The sequence below is a fragment of the Thermobia domestica genome, chromosome 1, assembly GCF_964235325.1.
Source record: "Thermobia domestica chromosome 1, izTheDome1.hap1.1, whole genome shotgun sequence".
In the NCBI taxonomy this organism is placed as follows: Eukaryota; Metazoa; Arthropoda; class Insecta; order Zygentoma; family Lepismatidae; genus Thermobia; species Thermobia domestica.
Window position 1 is genome coordinate 307,320,799 of NC_137454.1, and position 19,316 is coordinate 307,340,114.

Genomic DNA, 19,316 nt, shown 5'->3' on the forward strand with positions numbered 1-19,316 from the left:
TAAAATACATCGAAATGCCGTACTTTGTGTGTGTGTGTGGGGGGGGGGTCATACAGACCCCACAAGAGGCATTTAGTAAAATGAGAAGTATCTTTGGTATCTATTTATGTATAAATGAGTCTGAGCCAAAGTGGACTCAAATAATTCGTATCTTTATTCACTTTTCTTACTTATATGCAAATTAAGTAGTTGTATTTCTTTAATTTGGACCAATAAAAGTCGTTGTTAACTAACTTGAACTAAATTAGTTCTCCTGTACTCCGCAGTACTTTGAAATTGTCCATATGTAATTCTGTATAATGGTTTCACTTGTGCAACTGTTTATCTTTTTGTCCTTCTGAAATGACTCTTGACAGTTAAATTAAGAAGCATGTAAAGATCAGTACAACGTATTTTTATCAGGATTCCTTCGTGAGTGAGTCGGCAGACGTATCGCATTTGTGGCCAATTAGTCCTGGTTCCGAGTTCAAATGGAGGACAATTTCTCTCGGATATAACTCGAGAAGCGGTTTTTATTCCGCTTTAAGCTTATGTGACCCCTTCCAGCATAACCCGGTTGTTGCATAATAACATTAAGGCGAAACAAACTTATTTCTGTCCATATATGATATGAATGTATAGAGCAAATTATTTAAACCAAATAAACCTGGTTTAAACCAAAAAAACCTGGTTTAAACCAAAAAAACCGGTTTTTTTGGTTTTTTTAATAAAAACCATGGTTTTTGCCAACCCTGGTATAATATCATCATATTAACCACTCAACGCAATTACTTAAAAGATGACATTTGCTTTTAGTATACTAAATTGAAAATTACAGACTAAGAGAAATGCACTCGGTATTTCCACATAGATGATATGTTGTTGCATAACAGCGAAATATCTACGAAAATGAAATCAGTTATAAATCTCTTTATGTAATATAGTTCTGAGATCTCTTCGTTTCAGAGTTACTGCCATCTGAAATCGGAAAAGGAAAGGGGGTTTGTAATTCAAATATTTTAAGGCAGACAGCGTGATATTACATGTCGTAGAGAAATTCACCAATAATATTCAATGGGCCTGTAGTTAGAAGCCTATGTGCATGCGAATACCTACATCGATATAGCTTTTTGCGGATATATCTTTATTTTCTTTGAGGATTGCGGATGTTCGAACAAAGATAATTTTCGTTATCTTTCTTGTCTGTTGAATATTGATTTCTTTAATTAACGTGTGATTACATTTACGGGACAACTAACCGCTCGAACAAAATTGTGTTTCGTTAGATTTTTCTTTGCTTTTAGAACCCTATCACAAATAACATCCTAATGTGAGTCACACGAAGTGGCTTACTCCCCTTTCTCAGGAATCTTTTATCTCCATTTCACCTTTGCATTTTGTATACATAAGCTCACGCCTTATGATTGAAACTCTGCATGACTTTATAAACATTCTTGATAACTTCAAAGTTACTAACCTTCTTGGCACCAATGAGAGCAAAACGATAATTTTGTATCATAAGAAAATGAATGTTTATATATATATATATATATATATATATATATATATATATATATCTTGTTTTAAATTTATTCTTGATTGCTTTTATTTCACCGTCGGAGGAACCTTTATTAACCTGGGTGCTTAAACATATATTTTTGTAACTGTGATTAACAACGTCGAAGAGAAGCTATTTCAGTTGAAGTATTTACGAGTTTGCAGAGAAGTTATCTCCATAGGAACAAATAAACCAACATACAAATCCCTAATCATTAATCTACAGAAAGTCTTTTCCTCCGACAAAGCATGCAGATATGAGCGAGTGAAATAAAATATAAATTAAAGACGCAAATTACGTAAAACATTGTTATGTTATGTTCTGAAAAATTTTTCATGGTTTAAGGAATTCTAACACTTTTTTCTCTCTTATACCACAGTTGGCTGCACTACCTTGCGTAAAATAACAGAACTTGTCTTGGTGAGATTGCTTCGTTGTTCTACCTACTTAGTTTAGTGGTTGTTGGTGATTGTGAACAGGCGACCAGTATATTTATTTATTTTTCAAAATCGTGTCTCTTACAATTTTCCTACATGTATTTAGTCTGTTCAGATTTTATTTCGTGCCAGAATACAATATTCTGAGAATTGGGATGAGTGGCCCGGATTAACATTTCATGAACTAGGTCACCCTAGGATAGAGCATCTTCGATTTACTATAGAAATACTTAATAATTTGATAAAATTAAGTTTCTTGTAGAAGTAGGTAGGTTTTCAGCTACTAAGATATATATATGTTTATTTATAAGGTACGTTAATTCTAATGATAGAAAACTGAAACATACATTATTTTTCTACATAATCTCTCTGCACTTCAACGCACTTTTCCCAACGTTTCACAAGCTTTTTGATTCCGTCGGGAAAAAAAAGTTCTTCGGTTGCACCTGTAACTAATTTCGCAGCGCATCAATGGCTAGCTGATGGTTGACATTTAAATTTCTTAACTTCTGGTGATGATGGGTGTTTCCAAACCATGCTCGCAGCCGTATTTGCCGGTTCGTGATGATGTATCCAAGTTTCATCTACAGTAACGTTTTCTGTTAAAAAAAAAAAAAAAAAAAAATCCATCTCCCTCGCGACGATAACGGGCCAAATGTTTACGAGTGATGTCCAATATTTGTGCCTTATGCTTCGCGATAAACAGCACGTCACCATACTTCGCTTGCATTCGACGAATAATTTCCACAGGTTTAACACCTTGCGCAAACAAAAAGCGAATCACTGCCCTCATTTCCTCCTTGGTGAAGATCGATAATGAAACTACCATGTTTAACGATCTGCTACTATATCTATATCTATCTATCTATCTATATATATATGATATCTGACGTGAAACTATCCAGCTACCCCCTCTACTTTTAGTTAGAGGGAAATGGTTTTATCGAAAATATTTAAATTAAAACGTTATATCCAATAGCAATATTTACAACTTTCAAAATAAGCCGGAAATTGGATGTTTTAAACGGAACTTTATAATATTTGGAATGGATTCAAAATTGGAATGGGGTAAAATATGGTACTTACATGCTAAAATGTGATACTTACCAACATAAAATTCAGGAATATCAATTTGAGATCTGCGTCTCAGCATATCACATCGTTCCAGTTTTTCCCGAATCGGATTTCGCCATTCAATCTTGGGATCTGGCAAAAATTCAGGGTATATAAACCTGTATTCTGGTGGAGCAACACTTTTGTGAGATGCAACATCCTTTTCTACAGAAGACTGCTCTTGCAACTCCGTCTTTTCCTGGTTAACTTGTAAAGATCCTGATACAGCAGTCGCACATCTATTGATTGATACTTCTGCAACAGAAATCAATTTAAAATTCAGTATTCAAAGTTTACTATTAAAGTTCAGTATCTTCTTATCGTATTATAGAGACCAAGATATCATTAACAAATAATACAGCTATTTGAGTGCCTGCAAACGCGCGTTAGTGAGAACTACCAAATAAAATCCGTTTACCCAGCACTAGTCAGAGTAGCCAATTTCTCAAAGTTGAGCAACAAAACACGAATGCTGGGAATGCATTTTAGGTAAGAATATGACTTTAAATGTACGTACAAAATTTAACAGAACCCAATATTGCCAAATAAAACTCCCTTTTTTTATCTGGGTTTTTTCACAACCTTGTTCCCAACACACTATCTCGCCTCCAAGAAGGTTGATTACAATACCATGACACCGGTCCTGACTTCGACAGAAATGCCAACGAAATTCACTACGCGCTAAAAAGCTATCAAACCAATAACAAATTATTAACAATAAGGTTGCTAAAATTTGAAATTGCACAGGTAAATGTGTGATATCATTCAAAAATTGTACTGGCTATGGATGTTAAGTAAACAGTGGACATGTAAGAAAAATAATACAAGTACGATGAAAATCTCTTTAACGAAACTACATGCAAAATGAAAGCAAATGTAAGGAATTCGTATATTCTCTATCACGCTCAAGTAAGGAAAATGAAATGAAATCTTTAAGTTTTACGTCCCACGATTATGCCGGTTAAGCTAAAAGAGATGGTGATGATGAGAAATGAAAATGAAATAATGGAATGAAGAAAGTGGGAGGAAACGGAAGAACCTCGAAAAACCCACGAGCACGGTGTTTGTCCACCACAAAGCCCAAACGGCGCGAAATGGGATCGAACCAAGGACACCAAGCACCGGAAGTGAACGTTCTACCACTGAGCCACCGCATACCCGCTCAAGTAAGGAGTGACAATACAAGTTGTTTTTAACTTATTTATTAATCTTTATTACCTGTGCACCACCAGCAACAGTTCGCCAGTAAAAGTTTGTTTTTAGCTTAATTTATGGTCTACTTTACTCTGTGTATGGTTTTGCATACATGCGACATGAACATTCAATTTTGACTTCTAAGCCATGTGTATGTAATTGTATACACACCTATAAAACAAACGTGACAGAAATGAAATATACTGTTTGTGTACGGAAAAGTATACATGTGGTACTGCTCGAGACAGCCGTGTGTATGAAATTCCATACACTTGCCAGTCTACGTGTTAAATTTGTGATATTATAAGAAATGGTAGCAATTGTAGGACGAATTCAATGCACAATGCAGAAGAAACAAATGATTTAGGATTTAGATTTCTGGGCTTTCGGCACCTAAGGCCATTTAGCCCTTCACGTTTTGAGGGATGACGTCCCTCGGAGGGCACACAATCCGGGGAAAGGGAAGGAAGAAAGGATGAGGCAAGGAAGGAACCGGCTGGGACCTATAAGTTAGGTACCACCTCGGCATTTGCCTGGTGTGAATGAAGAAAACCCAGGAAAACCTCATTCAGGGTGGCTGGCCTGAAAAAGCGTTTTACACTTTTTCGACAGAGTGCAAGAAACAAATGAAAACAGAAAATAGATTATTACTTTGAAAAAAAAAAAAAAAAAAAAAGAAAACCGTAGACGATTTAAGCTATTGCATTATAAATAAAATTAACTGTAACTAGCCCCACATAACCCTCTGTGTATGCTCAATCAGGCTGCAAGCACAACATTTTTCCGAATTCCGGACTTTTTCCGAAATTGTTTTTTTTTAATTCCGTATTTTTCGAATTCCGGAATTTTTACGATTTTTCATTCCAGGAAGTAAAAATTTCGGAATTGGGCATCTCTAGTTGCAGCCATACTAATTGTAGGTTCCAGCCATACCACCGTTAATCGAAAAAAAAAAATATATCAAACGGAAAGAATTTATGTCGCTGACTGTACAACGCTTTACTTGAATCTATCACACATAAACCTTCCTAAAGCGAATGTGCATCAGGAATGCAGCTGCACTCACAAGAAGTAAATGTTTAAGGTATAAAGGATAAACTTAATGAAAAGAGAATGGTACTGATTACGAATGGTGCATGGTAATTCTACGATTAAAATGAGTTAAGTGTATTTGACAGGGGATTTGGCAGGCTATTAAATTTAACTGTCTCATGATTATTTTATCTAGGAAACCATTCACGTTTACAAAAAGCATTACAAGGGCTATTCTAGGATTAAAATAAATATATGCATAAAAAAGACGACTGTGAAGCATTCGTATAGTAACTTCCATGCGTGGAGCATCCATGACGATGTAGAAAACATAAATTTTCTGTTTACAATCATAGAATTACAAGCATTAAACCAATTCAAGTGACCTAATCTATGTGATTTTCTGCGATAACAATGTTTTCTGCAATATCCTAGCTTACACGCATACCCTTCATCGCTGACGCGCTTAATTCGTGCGCACGCACCCCACGGGAGCCCCTTGTTGCACTACCCTTACCTGGTAGATACCTTTCCTCTTTTTTTAGTGACCACCTAGGAAAATTTGGCTTGTGGTCTTTGCACAGTCGGTATTATGGCATTCGTAAAGTGAATCTACACCCATTAATCAAACTCCTTCCCTAAGAACCAATTTCTAAGGCACTACGAGTGAATTTCTTAATGAAATTATTACACATACTAGCAGTTCAGATACAGGATAGCTTGTAATCATTTCCAGGGCACATCAATTTGTAAGCATATTATCAATCTGTATGCAACTTGCGCATGCGCTATGAAATAACAGGCAAGAACATCTTCGTTTAAAGCAAGGCAAGTGACAATTTTTTTTTCCCTCTCTTAAGCTGCACCAAGAGAAGCAGGCTAAATATGCAATGACTGAATAAATGTATAGATCCTTATTGTAACTCTGCGGGAAGGTTCTAGAACACAGATCCTCCCATATAAATTAGTAGCTCGGTTGGTTCCTTTGCGTACCAAAGTTTAATATTTAATTCACATAGTATTGCCGAGCGAGCAACAGCAACTGAAGGCGGATTACAGCCCCGAAGGGCACGTTTTATTATAATAGTTACATGGAAAGAGAAACCTGTGTTCCAGAACCTTGCCTATATCTACATCCACGCTTCTAGATTTCCGGGGTTCACAAAGCATCCTAGTAAAAGTAAATAAGTTTTTCCAGGCACTTTGACATATTTTGAGAACGAAACACTGTATTTAGTCATTTTATTTGCTCCGAAACTAAATCTGCATTACTGAATAAAATTTGCATATAATTATTTTTTCAACGTAGCAAGATACTAAAATGGAACGGTAATTACATGTGTTAATGATTTATTGGCAACCTTATTCTTAATTACACAAAAATATTATTCCAGTTCATAGTCCAATACCACATGTCCGTGTGACAGAAATATAGAATAAAACGATCCTTGCACTATCGGCAAACCTAAATAAAACATTCACGAATTGTACAACACAGCGTTTGGAAGGAACGGTCTTATATTAATCTATGAACATATTAAGCATGTTAAGGTAGAAATCAATACCTTTTCCATTAAACAGCAAACTTCCAAAATGCCTTAATTCCTTCCATCTTCTACAAGTAAACATAGCCATTTTAGATTTTACATACAAATACAAAGTTGCCAGATCTGAGGAGTGAGAAAATTTTTGTTTGTTAAAACTGACCAGAAAAAAAATGGTTAAGGGGGAGAACAATTGGACATTTGAAGAAAAATTAACGTAGTTGCTAATTATATGACATCTTAATTATCTCATTTTAGAATTTCTGTTTTTGGAAATCTATTTGAAAATGATTTTATTGAACAATGAAGTTCATTTATATTAGCTTCCTTAAAAAATAAAATCTGAGGGGATGGAGCTTGAAATTAACAACGACACTTTGAAAGAAAGTGGGGTAATCAACATACCAGATGACAAGGAAAACAATATTGCATTGCAATCGCTAAGCAATACGATACGGATGCAAAGTAGAAATTTCGCAATCTGAAGTATTTTCACAATGGATAGTGCAAAATAGTCAAATGTGTTGGTAAGTAGTTTCCTCCTTAATATCACTGTAATTTTAAAAAACTTTATATCTAGTAAAGCTTGCTGAACCAATAGTTTATGTATATTTTTAATATTAAAATTTTGTACCGTAGTAAAGTTTTTAGATTTCAAATTCCTTGAAATAATTCCGTCTCATTCAAGAAACAAAGGGTTATAAACAAAGGATCAGTTACAGAAATTTAAATATTGCAGTCCCAGTTTATGAGATCGTACATGAGTTCATGACTTATGCACTTCTTTCATTATAAAATCGACTATTAATAATTCATAAATTGTTTCTTGTAAGAGAAGTTGCATTCTTGCAGATTTATTTTAGGACTGCTTAACAGCTATTGGTATAAGTATAACGTGCAAACATATGCCATGAAACGATAGGACTAAAAGCATCAACCAACCTGTACTAGCTGTCCGCAAAGGCAAGAACGCTAATAAGGGAAGTGCTAAGCTGGTGGGCTCGCATGGCAACGGAGTTTCATCCGTAGGGAGCAGGTATGCGCTAAAGCGAGGATATTGGAAACACACTATGTTCCTCGTGCTAGCAGATGCTTTACTTGTCGGATACCTGTATAGTTACGATCATGAGGGAACACACAGCATTCACGTTGTAAGATGACGGGATTGTCCCCTTTTATTTGAAAGCAGGAGCGTCATTTCAGATTTTGCTTGGGGGGGGCCAAACCCCTCGATATAAGTAAAATTTCGTGTTTTTCATTCATTTACTAATACTCTATTGATAAAATCTATATAAATCTCAAACTCAGGGGGGCAAATGCCCCTCCCTGCCCCCCTGTATGACGCCCCTGTTTGAAAGCCGTCCCGTTTCCAGAGAAAAATGCAAATAGAGTGAAAAATGTCGCTTTTTGAAAATAACTTTTCCTTTTTCTCTCTCTCTCGTAGGTAGTAATTATATCATCATTTTAAATATATTTATTTTATGTATTTTCACAGATTTTTGATAGAAAGATTCGATACTAATATCAGTCATTTTCACCGTTTGTATATATGTCCCCTCTCCCCCAAATTGCGTGGCTGAATTTGGATTTAAATGGCATAGGAAGTGTCACTGTTCATCTCAGCAACCCCAAAAACTGTGGATTAGACACTAATATCGGTCATTTTCGATCATTTTTATATATCTCCTCAAGTTGCGAGTTGAATGGATTTAAACGGTATCGACAGAAATTTTTTGATATTTTTGTGGGAAAGGTTCTAGAATACAGGTCCCCCATATAGGTTAGTAGCTAGATTTGTTCCTTTCTGTACCAAAGTTCAATATTTAATTCACATAGTATTGCCGAGCGAGCGTGAGCGAGGGAAGGCGGGTTAGAGCCCCGCAGGGCACGTTGTTTTCTGTCTTTATTACAGCTAAATGGAAAAAGGGACCTGCATACTAGAACCTTCCCTTTCTGTGCTTTTTGCAAAATGTTTCTCACATGTGACAGTTACTCGGTAGCGGTACAATATTGTTCACCAAATATCTAAGAGCATGCGTGGTCATCATGATCTTGCGAATTCGGACGAAAGAAAGATAACATATTATAGAAATTGCCTCCAATCTAAGAAAAGCGGAACTTTCTAAAACGCTAGGCCGCGTGTCCACTTATTTTCGTGCAGAGTTTACATACGCAGTTTCATCTGAACGTGAGGAACTGGTGAGATACTTTAACCACCCTTTCCCCATTAGGATACCATTTAGTAAAGTGGCACGATAAAATCCCGACTCGAGCCAAGTATTATGTTCAGAAATTCATTTCAGACGATCCAACCGTTTCCTCGCGACGACGAGAAAGACATCAATTTGAATATGGAAAAAGTAAATGCAGGAAATTTCCCCTTTTCCCTCTGGCGCTGGAACACGTGCCAAATTAAGTTTTATGTGTAACATATATATCGAGTTTGATCTTCTTAACTTGAGAAGCTCCTAAGCCCAGTATTTATAGCAAAAATGTCAAATCTCCTTCCCCTTAGGAAACTCATTTTTATCAAAGTAATGTGATAAAAATCCAGCTTGAGATTAGTATTATCTATGTTCAAAAATTCATTTCAAACTAAATATGTAAACACAAAGAAATTACAACCGTCAAAAGGTGTTCTCAATATATGGACACTGGATTGTCGAAACAACACCTAGGCTGTGGTACAAGCCATGTGGTCTGAGTGGAGACCGCAGACTTCGGGAGTGAGAAAGTGTGGCTGTTTTGGGAAGCGGATTGGGTAGCATTGCAGGATAGTATTGAATAGTTCCTAAAAAGTGGAAAATAGGAGTAAAAATAAACAATTTACCTTTTTCCTGAATTATTCGATATACATGAATATCATTCGAATTTTTATCAGGTGAAAAATATCATTTTTATATCGATTATCTGCACTTCAGTAGAAAGGGAGAAAAATCTTAAAATATACAATCATCAGTATTTCTTGTCCGAGGATTTGTTCCAAGGTACTGATGCTTTTCCCTTTGTTACCTATTATGTTACCGTACCTTAAAGGGAAAGTTAGGAAATTCTGTAAGATAGCTTGCTTCATTCCAACAAGCAGATTGCAGGATAGTAAGGAGAATGATTTCTACCAATTACGACATTTTGCGAAGAGATAATTTTCAAGAAAAAATAAATTTTGTTTCTTTAGCATTCCCATTTAGCACCGAGGCTGTATAAGACGTAGACCTATAGTAAGTTTAAGATGGAATCCGAACTACCATAATGTGGTCAAATTCTTTAGTGTTGTCCGGGAATCCAATCTGGGATCATTTGGACGCACGCGATTTACTAGATCAGTGGGAAGGGCTGAAATTGATTTTTTATGGCGCTAAAAAAAAAAAAAAAAAAAAAATGTCGTTCACTGACACTTGTTTTTGTTCTGCTGGAACAAGATTATCTAATTACTTGTGTATTGTATATGTATAAAAATCTTTAAGTAGCAGAGTCTATTTATTGTTGTTTGTCTTCTCTTAATGGTAACGTACAAACTTTATAAACATGTTAACAAGATTTTACTTTGACTCGGACAGTGACTGCAACTGATTCATCTGACCCAGTTCCAGGAGCAATCTAGGAACCTGTTCCTCGGAACAGACAACCTGTTACTCTCCCCCAGAGCTCACTCCTAGACTACTCCGAAGAATAGAAACATCTTTGGAAACTGCTTCCCAAACTACTCTGGAAACCGGTTCAGATAAATCAATCAGGCGCCATTTAGGGAGGGGGCAATTACCTCCCCCCAAGAGTTTGAGGAATACATATACTTTAATAGAGTGTCTACTAATATACTAGTACAAAACGTGAAAGTCTTTCCTCAAGCGAAGTCTGAAGTGACGCCCCTGACCCTGCACAACAATGTTTGGTTTTAAGGAATGAGTTTTCAAACTATTTTCGTAGTGCACAAGTTTCCTGTTTATAGTAATTTAACAAGATAAAATAGTTTTTACACTTCACATCAGTACTATTCTTCTGACAGCGTTTGCAAATAATCTTGCACAATAGTGTAGGGAATATCACTGTTCTAAGAAAACTTTTCTACAATGTACAAGTATGCCATCTACCTACTTCAAACGATATTTTCAATACATCACATTATGACTTGAAAAACGGTGCTGCCACCTAAGAAACACTTTTTATCAGTGTTGCTAACGAACGAAACTAATGATTTCATTAATACCTTATTTTTCTTACCAATTCGAGAACAAACTGGGTCGTTTCTCACAAACTGTAGTTGGCGCATGATGATGTGAGCTATACGTGTATTTTTTCCAAGAGGTTTTGCTCTCTACCACATCTTCGCATTCCGAAAGTGAGATTTTCTGGACATTTCACTATTTGCCAATTTTAGACAAAATGTTAGAAATCTTAGTTTTGCTAGTGTCTTCCCCTGGTATATCTGTTTTTAAACCATTGTTTCGTATTAAGTTGGTTGTTTCTTTCAACCGTCCGGAGCTTTATTGTAGTACATGTTAGCATTTTTTTCTTTGTTTACGGGTCTCCTCAGAAAAGTTATGAGCATGGTAACTTCACTAATTTCATGTAATGACTTTCAAATAAGTATATTTCCACTGTTCAACAGAGGTTTGCTATATGCAGTTGTCGTAACATCCACAAGTAATATCTGGTTAAAATATCTCTGGACTTCTTGTACACCTGCAAAGAAAAGAACAAGATATTATTTTTCATTCCTAACAAATTAAGAAGTTTGGTGCAGGCAGATGTTGGTTTAAAGCCCCACAACCTCGTCAAGGTCTCTACCTCTGTGAGGGCCTACTTTTGACTGGAGAGGGACGTAAAATCATATGCACCATACGATCTTACGCCGGAGAACCAGATTCTAGCAAATTCCTTTATTTCACTTAGCAAACCCTTTGGAATTCCTTTAATGCCAAAGATTTTGCTGTGATACTTTATCAAGTAACTTGCTAGTGGATGATGATGAGATGAAGGGTGAGGGAATTCTAACAAATTCCTTCGTATTTCACAACGCAAACCCCTTCGTATTCTTTCAATCCCAAAGATTCTGTTGCGATACTTTACCAAAAAAAATTATTTTCAGGATGAAAAAGGGGACAGAGAATGATGAAGTAGAAGGATGCTAATGTGTGCGTATAGAGGAATGTGGAAGATGAGAAAATAAGGAAATTTTAAAGAAAGTGTTAAGTGTAAGCGCGAAGAAAATAGAAATAAAAGAATGGAGTGCTGCTATGGTTATAAAAGAATATTGTTACAACAATACTTGTATTTTTTAAATATTAAATTGTCTTTATCCAAAATTGCTTATCCACTTTTTTCTTCATTATTACCGCTAAACATTCTATGATGTAATTGTCTTGGGAAGTTATAATAATTGTCCGTTTATCTTCCTGTTAACAACTGTCAAGATTGCGTTAAAAAAAAAAAACAAATCTTCCCACGTATACCAAACATTCTCATTTCTAACGAAAGTGATGTCTACGAGTTACAGACAAATGTTAGCAGGAAAACCTTAACAAGCAGTTTTAGATTTTGTTCTTCATGTCCTTATAAAGGATGTACCATAAAGAACCAACTTTTTAATGATGCTCGCCATTTTTGTTCTAGTAAGGTGTCAGCACTGAACGTTACACAATTTTCATCTGTTGTCTTTGTGGGTAGTAGTCACGGAGAGCCGAATAGCACAAGATCGTCATCTATTTTCTGTATTGGTCGGAATGGAGCGTTTCACGTCGGAACAGCGTGTTGTCATAATGAAAAACTTATTACAAATGTGGTAAATGTAATGACAGGGGCGTCATTTAGGTGTGGCAGGAGGGGAAAATTCCCCTCCCCCCAACAGTTTGAGGAATACATATACTTTAATCTGTTGTCTACTAAACTACTAGTATAAAACGTGAAAGTCTTATGTCGGTGATGTTCTTGCCCCCCTCAAGCCAAGTCTGAAAGGCCGCCCCTGAAATCAATTCTTAAACAACCGTAATTCACAAGTTCTCCAAAATGTGGATCAAAACACAGCCACAGATAAAACTAACATACTTTAAATGAAGTGAAAACCAGTTTCTAAACTAACCTAATCAAAATTGTCCATAATCTTCAGCTACGATATTTAATTCTGTGCTAAAAATTTCAAAAAGAAAAAATGTAAAATGTGGACAGCTTATATTTGGAAGTACATGGGGGGCTATCGCGCCCCAAACCTCCCCTAAAACGTAGCTGGATAAAATAAATCCTATAAAAACACATTTCGCAATTAAAAAAAAAAAAAAAAAAAAAAACTTTACAAATGCAGAACAAATCAACAATAAAATATCAACTAAAAACTAAAAGAAACACTCACCGCTAATAGAGATTCATTGAAAAAATCCCTCTCCAACTGACAAATCATCAGCAAATCTACGACATCATAAATACCATGAAGAATGTAACATGAGATTTACTGATTCCACACACGAAAAAATAAGACAAGAACAATACTTACCCAATTACTTAAGTTCACGTTACTGGAAAATGTTCCTTTCCTCACAGACGTCGATTTATTAAAGCGAGGACAATTCCTGTTATTACAAAACAAGAAAACCCAATAAACGTCCACTTTTACCATACGTCGGAAATAGCTTCAGCCTTCGACCACAACCATCACAGATTTTCTCAAACTCAATTAAACCACACAATGCTGCAAAGCTATAACAATTAATATCCGAATCTAATACAAACTTATTAAAAAAAAAAAAAATCATTAAACAGTTTTCCAATCGCATTTGCTAATACTACATTATCCATAGCACGAAAATGGAATTACGCGCTTCCCCGATTTCAATCGCAGAGACCTGACGCACACCGACTACAAGTAGATAGAACATATGACATCACAGCAGCTGCACTGTATACAGACATCTAGTGGAAAAAATGTGAATTACCACCATTCTATCTTACAACCAAGCATGTCGCACCTAAGGCACGAATAGTTCCAAGTGACTCAGGCACTAACTGTTCCAGGAAGTGACTGAACTTACAAGAACCGATTAAAGTCATTGTCCGAGTGAAAGTAAAATCTTACCAACATATTTTTCAAACACAATGAAACAAGTTTCTCAGACTAAATTAGGACTAATATTAAAGTTCCTCCAAAATGATTATCATTACTCATTACCCTGCATTCGCAGTCCCACTAGTACACTGATACGATAATACTAACTCTACGCATCACTGTTCTGAAATAGTTCTACCACCACAAAGATCCGAGTTCTCAATATGGTGGCAATAAATTAAATAACATTTTTATCTGTCTTATCACCAATGTTCGCTTGTCAAATGCTTTCCTGTTGCGTTTATAAATACACACAACTTTTCACTCACCTTAATAGTTCTGTCATTAACAGCTAACGTTGAAATTATTTCCGGTCCTTCCCGTCTTATTTACGAGGGCATAAGTAACGTACAACAACTGATGTATAAGAAAGTGTAGTAGGTAACGCATCAAGAATATATACAAAGTAAAGGTTCATATTGAAGCTACTTTTCGACATAACCGCCAAATCTTTCAACACATTTCTCCCATTGTGGTGTAAGTTTCAAAATACCCTGTTCATAATAGTCTGTTTCTGGAATTCCGATTTAGCGTCCCTTTCAGCAGCGAGGCTGTATAAGATGTGGAGCTACAGCTTAATATGGGATCCGAACCACAAGAACGTCCTCCGGAAATCGAACCCGTATCCTATCTTTTTGGAGTATAGCCATCTGCAAACAACCGATTTGACTTCGCCATCGAAATTGAAATGTTGGCCGGCCAAGAATTACTTTATTGGGGCGAAAAAAGACGATAGTGTGAAGGTGCCAGATCAGAATTGTACTCGAGCACCTCTGTTTCACACTCCTTGGCTGTGACATTCTGTTCACTTCATGCTATTACTGGATGCCCGGTACATGGCAAATCTTACAAGGTTCAGATGTTCTCTCTTCAAAGAATTTACATCACTTGGAGATGGTGCTATTGTCTACATAGTCTTCTCCATACACAGACCATCTCTCTGTGGATTTCACTCGGATTTTATTCTTTTATCCACAAAACAGGAATTACATCTCTCTGTAGTATAATACCACGTGAAAAAAAATCGTGCGTCACTTATTGATCTACCCTCGTACATTTAATTTCCCTGTGCCATACAGCTTGACTCGTAAAAGTTGATTTTCTAATAGATGTTTTATTTAGATTAACTTATTACAGTTAAAAATTTAATATAAATAAATTACGTTTACGTTGAAAAGGACGAAGTTAAATAACATGTAATGATCATTTGAGAAGCCTACATTCTGAGTTAGTGTCTGGCAGTCTAACTGAAATTATACCAGATAAATAATCATTCGCTTAGGATTCCCAGCGCATATTATACAAGGTTAGTGATTTTTAATCTTAACAAAAATGAGTCTGACTTTATCAAGTGGCCTAGACGTGTTAAAGTATATTTTTTACTCCTTTCAGGATCGTAGATGTTTGTAATAGTGAGTTGAAAGCTACGAACTTTTTCGGAAAGTGTGATATGTGTCAATGTGTATGTGAGTTATTTATGTAAAGCAAGCCTGTGAATTTTGATGATCCAAGTGACTTGAAATTAAGATGCACGAGATCATTCTGAGAGATGGAGAAAATTCTTCCTCGTCGTCGTCCACGTCCAACAGCAGCGTTACAGAGAATGATTTGGACTACGAGTGTGAATCATCCGAAGACAGCAGAGAGACTGAAGATAGCGCTGGGGAAGATTACTCGTGCTACACTGATTTGACATCTTGTAGCTGTAGAACTGTAATAAATTGTCTCAATTCTAATCCGACAAACTCGGACGGTAGTGGAACTAATGAAGGGGAGGGAGTACAGGCAGTCCCTGTGTGTGAAGGGTGTAGAGAGAAAGAAAGTGGACCTTTGGTGAAAACCAGCTCCTTGAAAAGCAGGTTTAAGCTTGAGACTAAAACAAGTCTAAGACAAGAAAAAGAATTTAAAAGTGAGTATATTTTGTGTATGTTCTCTTATTATATATTTTATTATATAATGCATATTGTAACAAAGTAAAAAGACAAAAACGTTTTTTAAAACTATGCCCCAAAGCAGAACGTTTTTCAACTTTCTACGACAACTTACGAAAAATTCAAAGACTTTATGCAAGTATTTTAGTAACTGCGTAGTAAAATTATAACATAAAATTTTCAAGCTAAAAGCAAAAAAGAAATTTTTTTACAGTTCTATTTATATAAACTTCTTTTACTGATACGCTTTTCATTTATGGAGAAATATATACGGAGGTTAAAGGGCTGTACACTAACTAAATAAGTAACCAGTCAAGAAATCCCCACATATATTTACTCAAAAAGAATTACAGGAATCTATTTTTTTTATTTATTTATTTATTTTTTTTTAATACACATCTTAAACATGCCGATGAATCATTTAAGTCTCTTTGAATCTTTCTTACAACTTTGAATGTCACCTCTTTATACATTAATTTGTCTCCAGAAATAGACTTGAAATGATTGTGGTATTGACTACCATATTTCTGATAAAGGCATTTTCAAAAATTTCCTGTTTCCCTTGTAACAAGCAGTCCATTTATCTGGATGTAGGCCAACATATCAGTTAAGCCAATCTCTTGAAACGAAAAATCACTGACTGCAGGGAGGTTGGTTAAGACTCCCAGCTTTCATAAATCGAACTATCACAATCACGTTATAACCACGACGGTAGTGCTACCAGCAATGCGCAATGGCTCAGTAAGCATCTCGCCATCAGACAGCTGTCTGCTAGCGTCTTGATTCGGCTGCGCGCACTGTAGCACTAGCGACTGTAACGCTCTGTTGGCAACTGAACGTATAGTTTACTCTTTCCTGTGGTACCTCAAGTTTATTGGTATATTATCATAACTATCAAACGTTGAATTGTTCTGAATCGTGTTTCATTTACATTTTTCTGCAACCGTAAGACTGTGTTTTTGAGGCAGTAATTTTCGTCAGTCTTTCTGCAGCCCGCATTTTCTTTCTGCGACATTGTCGCACCGTCGCCTGTTGTTCTGCATTGGGGAAACGGTATACGTGATTCGAAAAAGATATGAGTTAATCCAGTGTATGACCAATTTACTAAGAGTAGGTATGCACTTTGACGCTACTTGGAACTTTTGAAAATTTTATATGAGAATCAGATTAGTATTGTGTTGCAATAAGCATGGATCGAAAAATGCCGAGCACCAGGCGTTTAAGCAAACATTTAAATTGTCTAAGCGTTGTCATATGGGTGTACTCTTGTTTCCGAAATAACATGTTGTTGTATGGCTGTACGCTTGTTTCTGAAGTAACATGAGCGTTAGTTTTTTTTTTTTTTTTTTTTTTTTTTTTTTTTAACTAAATATTTTGAGTGTGATTTTTAACTTAAAGTGTAAAATAAAATTAATCGTTACTTCAGATTACAACTCTTACCCATTTCTACATCAAAATATATGTTATCATTATTACTGTTTCTTATTGTGTAGAAATATCTGAAGTACCGGTAAGAAGGAATTAACAGCCATTTAACGAAATCTTCTAAAATTTGTTTTAAGAAATAAAGCTCAGAGGCTAGTAGCACACAAGTCTCGATTATTATTTTTTTCAGTAGATTGTTTGTACATTCACGGTTATTGAAAACTTTTATATATGTCAGCGATAGAAAAGAAAGTTAAATAAATTCTTTATTTTATTGATGACGTGAAATGAAATATCTTATAATTGTGGCATGTTTTCTTTTATTTTAGTACCAAAGAAAGGAACGCCAGTAGAAACAAATATAGTCAAAAGAGCAGGACCATATTTACTTGGCCCAACTCTCGGCACATCCCCAGTGAAAAGTATTGTTCAATGTTTAGCAAGAAAAGAAGGGACTGATGACTTCTATACGATAAAGGTATATTGGTGATGGTTTACTTTTTATGTTGACTTTTGAATTTGAATTTTCCTGTTTCTTTCTGTCTGTAAAAGACATTTTCTTTGATCGGTTACCATCGAATTACAGGTACTTGAAAGTGGAAAATTTAATGACTATCATTTCCATGCACAGAGAAAGTGATTGACTCAAAACAATCGTTTAAATGTGCACATAGTAAAGAAAATGTGTGGTTTACTATTTTTTGTTGTTATTGAAGTTTAGTGTCCTTTTCAGTAACGAGGTTATGTGAGACGTGTACAGTTTAAGATGGAAATCGATCCACCGTAGTGCTGAAATTTCAGTGCATTCTCACCTAAAATTGGACCTGGGACCCGTTCATTCCAGACGCGCGCTGGCCACTAGACCTGTCGAGAGAGCGTGTACTATTTTATCATTATATAGTATGATGGTTCGTTTTGTCTGTTTTGTTTATATTTTTCTAAGTACATCGTACTCATGATGGCACCAACAGTTCAATTTGTATTCAGTGTTAAAGAATTGTGTCCATTTTCGAAGTTATGAGGATAGTCCCAAAAGCACCCGACCCAACAACACCAACATAAAACACTGTCTTGATTTTTCAACATAGTCTCCTTCTAGCCCGAGATACTTTTCCCAGCGATGTTCAGTAATTTCGATGCCCTGTTTATAGTGTGAACCGTCAAACTCCTCAAAATAGCCATCAACCGCAGATTCCACTTCTTCATAGTTGGCAAATCTTTTACCACCGAGTCATTTTTCATGTTTAGAAAGTGAAAATAATCCGAGGGTTCTAACTCTGGCGAATAGGTTGCATGAGAAAACAATTCGAACTTTAACTCATTGATTTTGGCCATTGCGATAATGGATGTGAACTAGTACATTGTCTTCATGACACAACTCATTTCCACCAAATGCGACCATTTTTTCTTTTTCATCACTAAAACTCTGCAATAAGTTTGCATAATTTGCCATTGATGGTTCTTTCCTTTTTGAACATAATAAATGAAACTTATCCCACGCGCATCCCAAAAAAACTGATGCCATGATTTTGTCAGCAGATGGAACTGTCTTCGCCTTCTTTGGAGGCGATTCTCCCTTTTCAGTCCATTATTGTGACTTTTCTTTCATCTCAGGTGTGTAGTGATGGACTCATATTTTGTCCGTGGTCAGGAATGGACACAAGAACTCGCCTTTATTGCTGAGAAACATCGTCAAACACTCCGTTGAAACATTCTCACGACTTTCCCCAATTTTCAGTCCATATTTGCCCATAGCTTTGTCATGTCCCAATTTTCAGTCCATATTCGATGTACAGACTCTCTAAAGTGTCTACCATGTCTGCTACATCACACATTTTCAGTCGACGGTCATCCAATACTATTTTGTGGATTTTCTTCACCATATTTGGTGTGGTCACCTCATTTGGTCAACCACTATGATGTTCGTCTTTGCATACGGCCTCGTACAAACTCTGCCACTCAATATTTTAAAGTTGCAAACGAAGGAGCAGACTTTCCCAGAGTAGAATC

At 35.9% G+C, this 19,316-nt stretch overlaps 2 protein-coding genes across 2 annotated transcripts in view; one reads left to right on the top strand and one right to left on the bottom strand.

Moving 5' to 3' along the window:
- Positions 1-7,021, bottom strand: part of mRpL19 (mitochondrial ribosomal protein L19) — a 37,738-nt gene extending 30,717 nt beyond the window's left edge. The window contains exons 1-2 of the mRNA XM_081727281.1: positions 6,879-7,021; positions 3,082-3,342 (exon numbers count right to left, since the gene is read on the bottom strand). Coding sequence (XP_081583407.1) covers positions 3,082-3,342; positions 6,879-6,948 — 331 coding nt within the window. The 5' untranslated portion in view covers positions 6,949-7,021. The remainder of the gene's footprint in view (positions 1-3,081; positions 3,343-6,878) is intronic.
- Positions 7,022-7,132: 111 nt separating this feature from the next.
- The window catches only part of LOC145661922 (uncharacterized), a 58,825-nt gene continuing 46,641 nt past the window's right edge, over positions 7,133-19,316 (top strand). Inside the window, exons 1-3 of the mRNA XM_081727272.1 lie at positions 7,133-7,384; positions 15,343-15,859; positions 17,636-17,784. Coding sequence (XP_081583398.1) covers positions 15,478-15,859; positions 17,636-17,784 — 531 coding nt within the window. The 5' untranslated portion in view covers positions 7,133-7,384; positions 15,343-15,477. The remainder of the gene's footprint in view (positions 7,385-15,342; positions 15,860-17,635; positions 17,785-19,316) is intronic.